Source organism: Poromitra crassiceps, assembly GCF_964638095.1.
Source record: "Poromitra crassiceps genome assembly, chromosome: 29".
Lineage (NCBI taxonomy): Eukaryota > Metazoa > Chordata > Actinopteri > Beryciformes > Melamphaidae > Poromitra > Poromitra crassiceps.
In genome coordinates, this window is record NC_139641.1 from 4923147 (window position 1) to 4935971 (window position 12825).

Below are 12825 nucleotides of genomic sequence, written 5' to 3' on the forward strand. Positions count from 1 at the left end.
TGAGAAAAATCTTCAGGTACGCGGTGGGCAGCCTATGGAGGTCGCGCCCAACCACGCCCAACACATAGACGTCATTTGACGCTTGCGGCCCTCGCTCCTCCCCCGCGCCCTTCGCGGGCACAGCGAGTATAAAGCAGGGGTGTGATCAGTTCCATCTGTTGGTGACCTTTGACCTCCTGATTGGTTGCCGGTAATCAGTGACGGGTGCCTGAGGTATAAGTCAAGACAGAGGTCCCAGTGAGGCCGGCACCATGGGCAGATCTTGTCTGAACAGAGATGGAATGTCTAGATCAGGGGTGCCCAACCTTTTTTGACCGAAGATCTACTTTTCAAGTAGCCAGCCTCCCGAGATCTACCAGTCCAGTTTCAACATCGCAAACGCACACACATCGTTTCCAGCCTGCAGTAACTAACCTCACAACACTTTCTCGTTGTCCCACAACCACTTGACATTAGGGCTGTGAATCTTCACTGGCCTCACGATTCGATTCGATTACGATTCAGAGGGCTACGATTCGATTACGATTATCGATGCATCTTGATGCATCTTAAATCGATGCATCTCGATGATTCCCCAATACATGATTTATTTTTTCTCACTTTCTTTTTTCTCACTGTGTGGCTACTTTTAAAATAAAAGTGCATTTGGAATTGCATTGTATTATGATCCATAATTAAAATAAACAACTGCATGTACTTCCATTATATTTTATTTGATTATATATTTTTTTCCCTTTTTTTAAAATAATCGATTTTTGACGCGATCGACCTGGGGTCAGTCCGCGGTCGACCAGTAGACCGCGATCGACTGGTTGGGCACCACTGGTCTAGATAGTTGTCTGCACACCGCCTGTGGGCGTCAGATGAGAGGGGGCGTGACACCACTTTATCCAGCATGAGACCCTGCCCCTCTAAGGGTCTCTGCACGGCCCTGAGCAAAAGTAATAGTAATGTAACGAGTAACATAGCTAATTACTTTTGATACCAAGTACAGAAATAAGTGAAGTAATTGTATTACTTTAATCAGTAATAAGTCTAATTACACTTCTGAATAACATGCCCAACACTGTCCATTTAGGCTCATGTCTCTCTCTCTCTCTCTCTCTCTCTCTCTCTCTCTCTCTCTCTCTCTCTCTCTCTCTGAGGCCATTTACACCTGGCGTTAACATGCATTTTCTGCTATCAGATTGCAGAAATGCGTGTCCTCTCAATCCGCATAAAGTTGCTGTATCCAGATTGAGAGGACACATTGCATTTACACTTGTGTTCAATGTGTACACAATGCATCCCTGACCACCTCCGGAGGTGGTTTGGCCGATCAGATTGCAATCCTTCTTCAATGTGTTTTGGGGGTGTTTACACCTTCAAGTGATAAAACACATTCTGATTGCAATCTGATGGCAGAAAACGCATGTTAATGCCAGGTGTAAATGGCCTCTCTGTGTGTGTGTCTCTCTCTCATTCTGCATCTCTTTCTCTCCTGTGTTAAATTGAAAAATGTCTTCAAATGTGCTTATCATGACAGAAATGATCTAGATGGACAACGTATTCACAAACGATAGAGTGAGTCAAATAATTAATAGATACTAGACAAACAATTGGACTGATTCTGCACATCAACAATTGCATAAAAGCAATTCAGTACATAGATAGTACATATATATATATATATATATATATAAATATGTGTATATAATTATGTATTTATTTATTTACAAATAAGTAAATACATAATTATATATATATATATATATATATATATATATTTATTTATTTATTTATTTATTTATGTATTTATTTATTTATTTATTTTCATTTTCCATTTTCTCCAAATAACACCTTGACCTTTTCTTGATCAGTTAGTAAATTAAATGTTGGTGCGTTGGACATACAGTAAGGGGCCATATCTTATGCCCAGTGCAAGTGCAAAATCTAGCACTCAAAATCTCCCTTTCTTTCATTTTTATTACCACTGGGTCAGTACATCAAAGGACGTGTTTCAGCGACCGTTTCATATCTGTTCCATCTGTTGGTGCTGTGACCTTTGACCTCCTGATTGGTTGCCGGTAATCAGTGGTGGGTGCCTGAGGTAGGGTCAAGACAGAGGTCCCAGTGAGGCCAGCACCATGGGCAGATCTTGTCTGAACAGAGATGGAAAGTTTTTCAATCCTGTCTAGATAGTTGTCTGCACACTGCCTGTGGGCGTCAGATGAGAGGGGGGGTGACACAGCGAGTAAAAACCTGACCGCCCTGGAACTCTGCTGTCTGTCAGATGATCCAAACATCTCATGATGTGAAAGGTGGACTGGATACCCAGTACCACTCCATACATGTATGTATAGAGAGAAGATACCCACTCCATACATGTATGTATAGAGAGAAGATACCCACTCCATACATGTATGTATAGAGAGAAGCTACCCACTCCATACATGTATGTATAGAGAGAAGATACCCACTCCATACATGTATGTATAGAGAGAAGAGTGTGCACAAATCAGAATTTAAGAGAAAACGACCACTACAATCCTCGTATCATTCTATATGCTTCGTGTGCAGCCGCACCGCGTCCAGAGCTTTACATGCAGAGGATCAGCTGACTAAAGAGTTTAAAGAGTTTAGACGTTGGTGGTTGTGAATGTTTATCCCTGTTCCCATCTGGTCACGGCTGCTGTTAGCATTCCCCGTGTTAGCGCAGCCATTCTCCAGCTGCCATGGAGCTGTTCCCATATACACTCCCTGTATTTACGAGGACACGATATCTGAGGAAATTAAGCCAATAAGAGGAATCACGATCCCTCACTTAAAGACTGAGAGAGTGTTTGGACACCAAGACAAACGGTCAGTTCTGTCCTGCCAGAGTCAGGCAAACCAATAGCAGCTTGGTCATATCTGAGATCTAATAATATTATGTAACATAATCTGTAATCTGTAATCTAATTAACCAATATGACCGGCTCTATGCAAATCAGTCACATTGACGCCAAAACACATTTTGAGTTTTATACACTATTGGAAAGAGGAGAACGCAAGCTTTCTGGTCATATAAAAATCTCTTATGATTCATCTTAATCTCTTATATAAAAATATCTTTGTACTCCAAAGACTGAGTGAGATGCATCCCTTTATTTCTTGACTGTTTCCAAACTACGTTTCTGAGGAAAAACTGCCTCAAAGTTTGACAAAGTAAGCTAGTTCTGTTTGTCATCCTCACTTTATGAGCTTCAAAACTATATTTAACAATAATCTTTACACAGAATGAAAGCCAAGGCTTTATTTTGCTCAAATCTGGTTTCTTTATATTATTTTGATTATCCGTTAGTCTGCACCTCTTCAACTTTTTTGGGTGTGCTCCTCTCTGTATGAATCCATTGATTAAAAAAATAAATTTGTATATATATTTTGAATCAAGCTCGCTTCTCCGCTTCTCTAACCTTTACGCCACCACTGTGTCTATTTTTGCCTCTGCTTTCATTCTGTCCCTGGAAACAAGGAATATTTTTTTATTATTTAGCATTTTGAGTTCACATCACAGGAACCTATGTTAATAAGCCACCAGCCAAATTTGAACGATGATGAACGTCGCAAAGTATATAAATTTAGGTTTGACAGTCATGGCAAAAGTCACGAGAATCAAATCAACCGCTCTCTTCAATGAGGAAGTGGAAATCCAGACCTTGTAGAAAAGTGCCGATTTTGGGGATTTGGGTTGAAACTAATGTCTGCTACTTTCTGAGGCACACAATTACTCACATAAGACCCTTAATAGTTAGAAGGTTTTTGTGGATTTTGGTTTCCAGGGACTTCTTCTGCCCTTCTTTGCTTCTTTCCTGACATTTGTTTTACTTCCTTATCTGTGTAAAGCACTTTGGAACTTTTTTTAAGTGTTATATATAAATAGTTATTAGTAGTATTATTGTTATTATGAATACCTCATACCAGCCTGCTACTGTCGGTTGCTTTAAAAGCATCAGTGGTCTCAGTGTAATGTAGCCTGCCCTATGCAAAGGATGTGTCATTGGCTCATTTTAAGACACATATTTAAAAAAGATCGTTCTTCACGATGTCAATAGAGCAATGGCCTTTGTGCCCTGGCATGTGGCCTTGTGCCCTAAAAGAATATGCAACGCCGAAGGCCAAATGGCCACGCCCCTAAAACGCTGAAATTCCTACCCTGCTCATAGTGCAACCTGAACCTGGGATTAATTCGTCCTACCTTCTTAACCTTCTTAACCTTCTCAACCTTCTGGACCCTCCTGCCTCTCATATTTCCCACCGTGTCAAATGCATTTGGAGGCTGACTGACTTCAAAAAAGTGTTCACACACACACACACACACACACACACACACACACACACACACACACACTCACTCTCTCTCTCTCTCTCTCTCTCTCTCTCTCTCTCACACACACACACTCTTACAATCTATATATTCAATCAATCAATATATTGATTGATGAGTCATGCACATTGCCTGGGGTTCTGAAGTGATTCTGGTGCTGTAATACTCACCTTATGCAGGCCCGCCCACTTGACCCATTGTATCGCGACTTCCTGTTCAAAACGCCGGCTGTTTTTACCTGCTCAAACTAGTCTGACTCACCTGGTCAAACCGAGTTTAACTCACGTTATGAGTCAGACTAGGTTTATGAGTCGCAGGAAGTGAATACAATCGGAAACCTCAGATGGTATTTACACTTCCTGTTAGTCTCTCAAGCCAGACGGTCTCTTCTGAATAAGGGGAATAGACCCGCTTGGAGACGTTGCCATGCACAGCGCTTGATTTCTTCTGCATCCTCATTCAGCTGCCTGCGGTCTTTTTGGAGGTGACAAGTTCATGACACTGGATCCTGCCTTAGGGACACATTTGTTTAATTATACCCTAACTGCCAAAAGACGCCCACTTTATGCACTCCTCACCCCTCAAATGTTATGAGGGTTTGGTTTCCAAATCACATAGTTTTGGGTCAAGGGAGCCCTTTGAAAATAGCCATACCAGTTTTTCCCTTGCCAAAATTTAGCCTAACTTTGGAGCATTATTTAGCCGCCATCTTGACAAGCTATAGCGACCAATTAATTCCTTGGGTCATCTCTAGGCCATGTTCAGACTAGGAGGCCAAATCTGATTTGTGTGAACTTTAGTGACCTATTAATGACTTTATCCAGATTGGTTTTATGAGTCTGGACGCTCCAAGTCTGATTTGTGTCACTTGTCCCAAACCACATATGGAGGTAGTTTCCAATCTGCTTTTGACTGATGTGACTTCAGTGCGGACGCGCAGATCCACCAAATCTGATTTGAACGTTACTCGCAACTTGTCATCAAAATGCTTCTGCGCAGGAAAACCACGTCACCAACGTACGTATTTACCGACGCCCACGTCGTTACCATTGCAACCCATGCAGATAGGCTGTTTAGGTCTGGACACACAGATCCGACTTGAGAATCAGATTTGTGGCAGTGCGGACACACTCACCAAATCAGATTTGGGAAACCAATCAAGATAATGATGATTAATGACTTTATCAGCAAATCAGATTTGCCTGTAATGTGAACATGGCCCTAGTTTAATATAGTATAATGTCCCTTTCATTTTATTGCTCAAAATTGTAGTTTTGTAGTTTGAGTAGTTAAACTACACAAAAATGAACAAGAAGTAGACAAGAACTACTTGTCTCATTATGCAAATATGAATGTGGTTGAACTACCAGCAAGCTAATGCAAAATGTAGTTCAACTATGTAGTTCAACTACATGTAGTGCACTACTCCCCTATATGTCTTTGTTCTCTGTGTTCATATTGGAGCCTCTCTGTGTTGTAGGGAGAAACGTCAGAGCCATTCCAGCATGGAGGGAAGGCGGGGTCTTCTCTGCAGCCTCATCATAGCAGCATGTTGCTACGGCAACGCTGCTCCGACGACAGGTGGGTCTGATTACCTAGTTATGACTTCACGTCCTGCATACCAGAACGTACAGGATCAAGGCGATCGTGCCTCACTTCATTATATGAGCTCACAACATCTGTATAACCAATCTAACTCTATAGTGGATTCACAGAAATGCACATTATGTGCACACATGCATGCACAAAACACATGTACATGCCTGCAGAAACACACACACACACCTGTTCACACTGTTCACACACATGCATACTGGGCATTACAGAACAGATCCGAGGGGTGAGTTCTGAAGTTCATTACGAGCACCTAAAGAGCACCGTTACTAACCCTGCACTGAAATGTGTTTCTTTGCTGCTGGTCACATGCAAAATGATGCATTAACTGGTTCACAATATAACACACAATAAGGGGCATTATGGCTGTTATGATCACCAGGCGTTGAAGGTAGGTAAATGTTGCAAGTCGTCAGTGACGAACAAAGGCAAAAAGGATGTTGGCGGCTGATTCATTCCAGCAAACAAACCTCCATCGTGAATAGGGTTGATCGACCGCCTGTGTACCACTGGATGCACTCTCGACGCCGTCTGAGCAAAATGAACACCAGGTGTACGCCCACCACTTTTATTTTTACTGTCGTTCTCACGCTTTTGCACCCTTGTCACGCTTCCAAGAACCACCCTGGAGGTAAGTGCTTCCAAACGCTGTCCATGACCCACAGCAAGCTGCTCTCCCCCCCTCATCCCCCCCAGCCTGCAAACAACACGTGGAACTCATCACTTGTAGTTTTAGGGGCCCTTTACATGAGGACAGTTTCTGGAAGAAACGACACAATAGCGTTTCCTTCACACCTTTTCCTTCACACCGTCTCCCTGTTTACATGCGCCGTAATGTACATGCCAGGTCACTAGGTGGCAGTGTGATCACCTTATTCTTTGCCCATACAAGGACGCCGCTGCATGACGTCATTTCGTAATCGTCTTTCCGGTTTTAAACGCGGAAGTAGAGTACGCCTACCGCAGTCAATTTAGACTTGCCAAAAAGCTTTTTTCAAGCAAAAAAAACAAACTGTTTTAAAGTTTTAATATTTGTCGGGTGAGAATGTAACATATATGTGACCAGTTTATCAGAATAACCCCTATTGGAAATCTTTAACGAGCAGCGAGGACCGGGAGCGGTGAGTGTGCTATCTGTCAAACCCTACTGTAGGCTACTGGCAGTGAGAAAACACTGTCGACGTGCTTTTGTAACTAACGTTAAATGCCGACCGGGTACAACCATCGGCTCCTCGCAGCAGTAACGTTCTGAACATGTCACTGAAGTTGGCCGCAGTGTAGCTTAATTCTGAATGTTGCCAAACTTCATTCATACTGACGTTTTATTTTGAAAATGGTTGCCAACTCGCGCACGGCTATGGCGTAATCGCGTGTGTCGCGTGTGCAGGCACGTCAGAGTTTCTGAAATGTGCCGTCTTCAAGCGATTACATGGAGCCCTCAGCGGGAAGCGTCTCAAAGAATTTCACTCTGGAGGGTGGTTTCAAAATGTGTCGTTTCCTAAGCCCGAATTCGCCGTCGCCGTCTAAAAGGGAGGCACTAACGATACAATAATTCCCCGTCACCATAGGAAACCGTCCTCGTGTAAAGTGCCCCTTAGATCATGCTGACACTTGCACCCCCTGTCACACTTCTGAGAGCTAAGACCCACTCTGAGGGTAAGTTTTGTATAGCTGCACCCTGCAGCTCTCCTCCATCTGAAAAAAACCTGTCCGTGACCTGACGACCCGGCTGCTCTCCCCTCCCTCCCTCCCTCCCAGTCTGCACTGAAGAGGCGGTGGCCGACATCGTCTTCTTGGTGGACGGCTCGTGGAGCATCGGCAAGGAGAACTTTGTGCAGATCCGTCGGTTTCTGCACACGCTGGTCAACAGCTTCGACATTGGGCCCGACCAGGTCCGCATCGGCCTGGTCCAGTACAGCACCACGGCGCGCAGCGAGTTCCTGCTCAACACCTTCCGGACGAAGGAAGACATCCTCCAGTACATCGGCCACCTGCCCTACATGGGCGGCGGCACTCAGACAGGGTTGGGCTTGGACTTCATGCTGACCGAGCACTTTGTGGAAGGAGCCGGAAGCAGGGCCGGCACGGTGCCCCAGATCGCCGTGGTGATCACCGACGGGAAGTCTCAGGACAACGTGGAGCCTCACGCCCAGCGGCTGAAGAGCAGGGGGATCATTTTGTACGCAATCGGCATCAAAGAGGCCGACGAAGAGCAGCTGAGGGAGATAGCGAACGAGCCGTACGACCAGCACGTCTACAGCGTGTCAGACTTTGCCGCGCTGCAGGGTCTCTCTCAGAGCATCGTCCAGACGCTGTGCACCACTGTGGAGGAGGCCAAGCGACAGCTCCTTCTATCGGTTCCAGGTAATTTTTGTCATAGCAGCACACAGCTCCAGTAGTAACACATCTGGAGAGTGATAGATAGAGCCAAAGCCAAATGGAAATGCTCATTTCTCTAGAAATCTCAATGGTCTCAACAGAATTTTTGCAGTGACGTCCTTTTCAAATGTACCTGAGTGAACGGGAATTGACCTTGACCAACACAACATTATTCCAAAACTCTCAATGGTCCGAAAACTCCATGCTATGGTTCCGTCCATAGCCTTGACCATAAGCTTACTCTAACCTCAGTGACCCCATGCCTCCAACCCAAACACCTCCGCGATAACGAGTTGGTGCTTTCGGTCCAATATGGTGGACAGTTTTTGGACTATGGGGTCTTGGACTAATGGGCCGTCTGAAACAGTCCCAACATCCCTAAATGCCTCGTACCATTGTTCAGAATGATACATTTGCAGTAGCACACAGCTTGTGGTGATTATGGCTTTTTAAAACATTACGCAGCCTAAAAAGATAGAATTGAATACGCATGCAAAGCTGCATTGCCTTAGTTTGCATCCATCCAGTTCCACACATTCACACTGGAAGCTGCCCAGTACAACCACACTCTGCTGCTGTTGCTGCCCAGTACAACCACACTCTGCTGCTGTTGCTGCCCAGTACAACCACACTCTACTACTGTTGCTGCCCAGTACAACCACACTCTGCTACTGTTGCTGCCCAGTACAACCACACTGTTACTGTTGCTGCCCAGTACAACCACACTCTGCTACTGTTGCTGCCCAGTACAACCACACTCTGCTGCTGTTGCTGCCCAGTACAACCACACTCTGCTGCTGTTGCTGCCCAGTACAACCACACTCTACTACTGTTGCTGCCCAGTACAACCACACTGCTACTGTTGCTGCCCAGTACAACCACACTCTGCTACTGTTGCTGCCCAGTACAACCACACTCTGCTACTGTTGCTGCCCAGTACAACCACACTCTGCTACTGTTGCTGCCCAGTACAACCACACTCTGCTACTGTTGCTGCCCAGTACAACCACACTGCTACTGTTGCTGCCCAGTACAACCACACTGCTACTGTTGCTGCCCAGTACAACCACACTCTACTACTGTTGCTGCCCAGTACAACCACACTCTACTACTGTTGCTGCCCAGTACAACCACACTGCTACTGTTGCTGCCCAGTACAACCACACTCTGCTACTGTTGCTGCCCAGTACAACCACACTCTACTACTGTTGCTGCCCAGTACAACCACACTGCTACTGTTGCTGCCCAGTAGAACCACACTCTACTACTGTTGCTGCCCAGTACAACCACACCCTGCTACTGTTGCTGCCCAGTACAACCACACTCTGCTGCTGTTGCTGCCCAGTACAACCACACTGCTACTGTTGCTGCCCAGTACAACCACACTGCTACTGTTGCTGCCCAGTACAACCACACTCTGCTGCTGTTGCTGCCCAGTACAACCACACTGCTACTGTTGCTGCCCAGTACAACCACACTGCTACTGTTGCTGCCCAGTACAACCACACTCTGCTACTGTGGGCCACTTAGCAGCTCCACAAGAGTAGTTGAGGATGGGGCCTTGTCCACGGATTCATTGAGGCCCCATCTTATTTGGATAGTCCATATTGATTAGGGATGTTCCTTTTGAAAAATTTCCATAATCGAAAATCGGGAAAATTAACGATCAATTATCGATTATCGATCATATTAACTCATTGAGTGCCAGCCACTTTTGGAGAACGGACGCTCCCAGTGCCAGAGTTTCAGAGCGTTTTCAGTGATTTCTCGAGGCCCACAGAATATTGTGTGATATTACTATGTAAACACCGAACACGCCCAAAGAACGATGAGAGTCTGTTGTATCATCAGCAAAAAAAAGTTTATTGATATCATTTTCCGTTCTTTAGTTATCAGCCGGAGAAGATAGGTTGATTTCAGCAAAAACAGACGTTTCAGACTAGAAGCTGAGATAATCAGCCTTTTGTGAAATGAAACATTTCAAGCACATCACTGACTCTGAAGCTAATATTTTCTGATGTTGTGACACCTCAAAAATAATTTCCTTCAATAAAAGAGCGAAAACAAAGGAATTTTGTTTGGCAAAATAATATTTTTTAGCTGCAACCAGCAGCGCTGGCCCCTGCTGCGCAGACCCTACACTTTCTTGCTGGTCTTGATTTACTGCTGGTGGGCATCAGATATTCTAGCTTGTGTTTGCCAACCAATCTGTCCATCGAGCCTGCTGTCTGGGTCTGTCTGGGTCGGTGTTGTATGCAAATATTAGTCCAAATGAGTGTCGTTTAGTGGACACACAGACACACACGCAGGCACGCATGCGTGCACACACACACACACACACACACACACACACACACACACACACACACACACACACACACAGAGAGTGAATGTTGTCCAAGCTGTCACTCCCAAGTGCTCACTTTCTCCTCTCTCCTCTGCAGAATGTGCCAAAGCCACCGTGGCCGACATCGTGTTCCTGGTCGACGGCTCGTCCAGCATCGGCATCACTAACTTTCAGGAAGTCCGGCAGTTTCTCCGCAACTTCATCGGGGGTCTAGACATCGCCGCTGACAAAGTTCGGGTCGGCTTGGCGCAGTACAGCGACGAGCCTCACCAGGAGTTCCTGCTGAAGGATCACACGGACAAACAATCCCTGCTGGCCGAAGTAGACAAGATGCCCTACCGGACGGGGAACACGTATACGGGCAAGGCCATCACCTTCCTCCAGGAGCGCTATTTCACCCCAGAGGCCGGAAGCCGCGCTGCCCAGCGGGTGCCTCAGGTGGCCGTGATCATCACGGACGGGGACTCTGCAGATGACGTGGTGGCACCTGCCCAGCTTCTGAGAAAGCAGGGAGTCATTGTATTTGGCATCGGGGTGGGAGCGGCCAACCTGACGGAGCTCCAGGCCATCGCCAACCGACCGTACCAGCGCTTCCTGTTGAGCATCGATAACTACCAGAGTCTGCAGAGGATGACTGACGGTCTGCTGCAAACTGTGTGCGTCTCCATGGAGGATCAGAGGCTAGGTACGGCAAAATAATTGTGGGAATGGTATTAAGGGTTAGGGTAAGTTTTCCACTTGAAACAGGAGGAGGACGAAGTTTATTAAAGAAATGTATGTAGAAATGTTTTAAGAGATTATGGTCGGGGGGGGGGGGTTATTATCCAAAAATCCTGTCAGCAGGATTCAAACACTCTGCTGCCACCTACTGGCCAGCGTCGACAGTTATCTAGTGCAGCTCCCACATTTAGCGCCACGGCAGCACCGTAATGATGTGTTGGTCAACAGACAAATGAAACGAGTGACATCTGTACCTTGTTGAACGCTATCTTGGGACGGCCAAGATCTCTGAGGAACTGACATGTCCAAAGATCTCTGAGGAACTGACATGTCCAAAGATCTCTGAGGAACTGACATGTCCAACAGCATATCTGCTCCAAGCCTACAGATGTTGCAGATAGTTCTGTGGTGATACATTTAAGACTCCTTACTTCCAGTGAGCTACTCCTTTTAGACCATGTGACATGGGAAGTCTTTATTGACAAAAAATGTAAACACATTTCTTTCATGTGGAGTGAGAGCGTCTTCAGGTGGGGAGGCCTGTTGTCTCCTATACATCAGGGGCCAGTTGCACCAACTGGTCTTACACTGGTCTTAAGCTAAGTTGGTCGTAACTTTACGACCTAACAGCTACGCCGGTTGCACCAAGACGGCTTAAGCCTTATTTTCACTACGACCAGGCGTAACTCCTACGCCTGGTCAGGAGGAGGCGTAGAGCCTGCCTGTAACAGAGATCTCCGTGTCTTATCAGCGGAGACCTTTTTGAGTCCTTACCGTCATCGTCACCGTCACCATCGTAACACAGCCATCGAAGCACGATGTTAGATTATAACAAACTAGTTGTGTGGCTTAGCCTTACCAAATGTTGCCGTTAATTTTTTAGAATTTAATACATAGAATTGGGAACGTCACATTCAATTTCATTCAGACTGTCTGTCTGGCTCAATCACCGCCATTTTTCCCCCGGAGCGAGGGAGGGTGTAGTGATGCACATACAGTAGTGGCTGATAGAGCGTAGTGGCACAGTGACGCTCCAAGCAGGGCGCGAGGCACATTTTTGCAACATCATCCAATCAGGGTGCATTCCCTGGCAATTCACCCCAAGTTAAGACCAGACGTAAGCCCTGTTGGTGCAACAGGCATAAATCCACTCTAAAGACTGGTCTTAACTAAGACCGACGTAGGAGTTACGACCAGGCATAGTTAAGACCACTTGGTGCAACCGGCCCCAGGAGACAACAGTGGTGGGAACTGGGACTGTGGCTGGTAAATTAGTCTACTCTCCACTTGCCCAACCATGATTTGGTGTCCTACTCTATTAAAAAAAAGAAGTTTGTTGGTAAGATATTCAAAGTGGCTGGTCTGCTAGTGAACTACCAGCTGCTTTAGCATCATTTGGAGGTCATTAACTGTTTTTCCT

The 12825-nt window shown here is 45.8% G+C and overlaps 1 protein-coding gene across 1 annotated transcript in view; it reads left to right on the plus strand.

The window, feature by feature from the left end:
* The window catches only part of col6a4a (collagen, type VI, alpha 4a), a 136249-nt gene that overhangs the window by 43940 nt on the left and 79484 nt on the right, over window positions 1–12825 (plus strand). The window contains exons 3-4 of the mRNA XM_083662796.1: window positions 5826–5926; window positions 10783–11370. Coding sequence (XP_083518922.1) covers window positions 5851–5926; window positions 10783–11370 — 664 coding nt within the window. The 5' untranslated portion in view covers window positions 5826–5850. The remainder of the gene's footprint in view (window positions 1–5825; window positions 5927–10782; window positions 11371–12825) is intronic.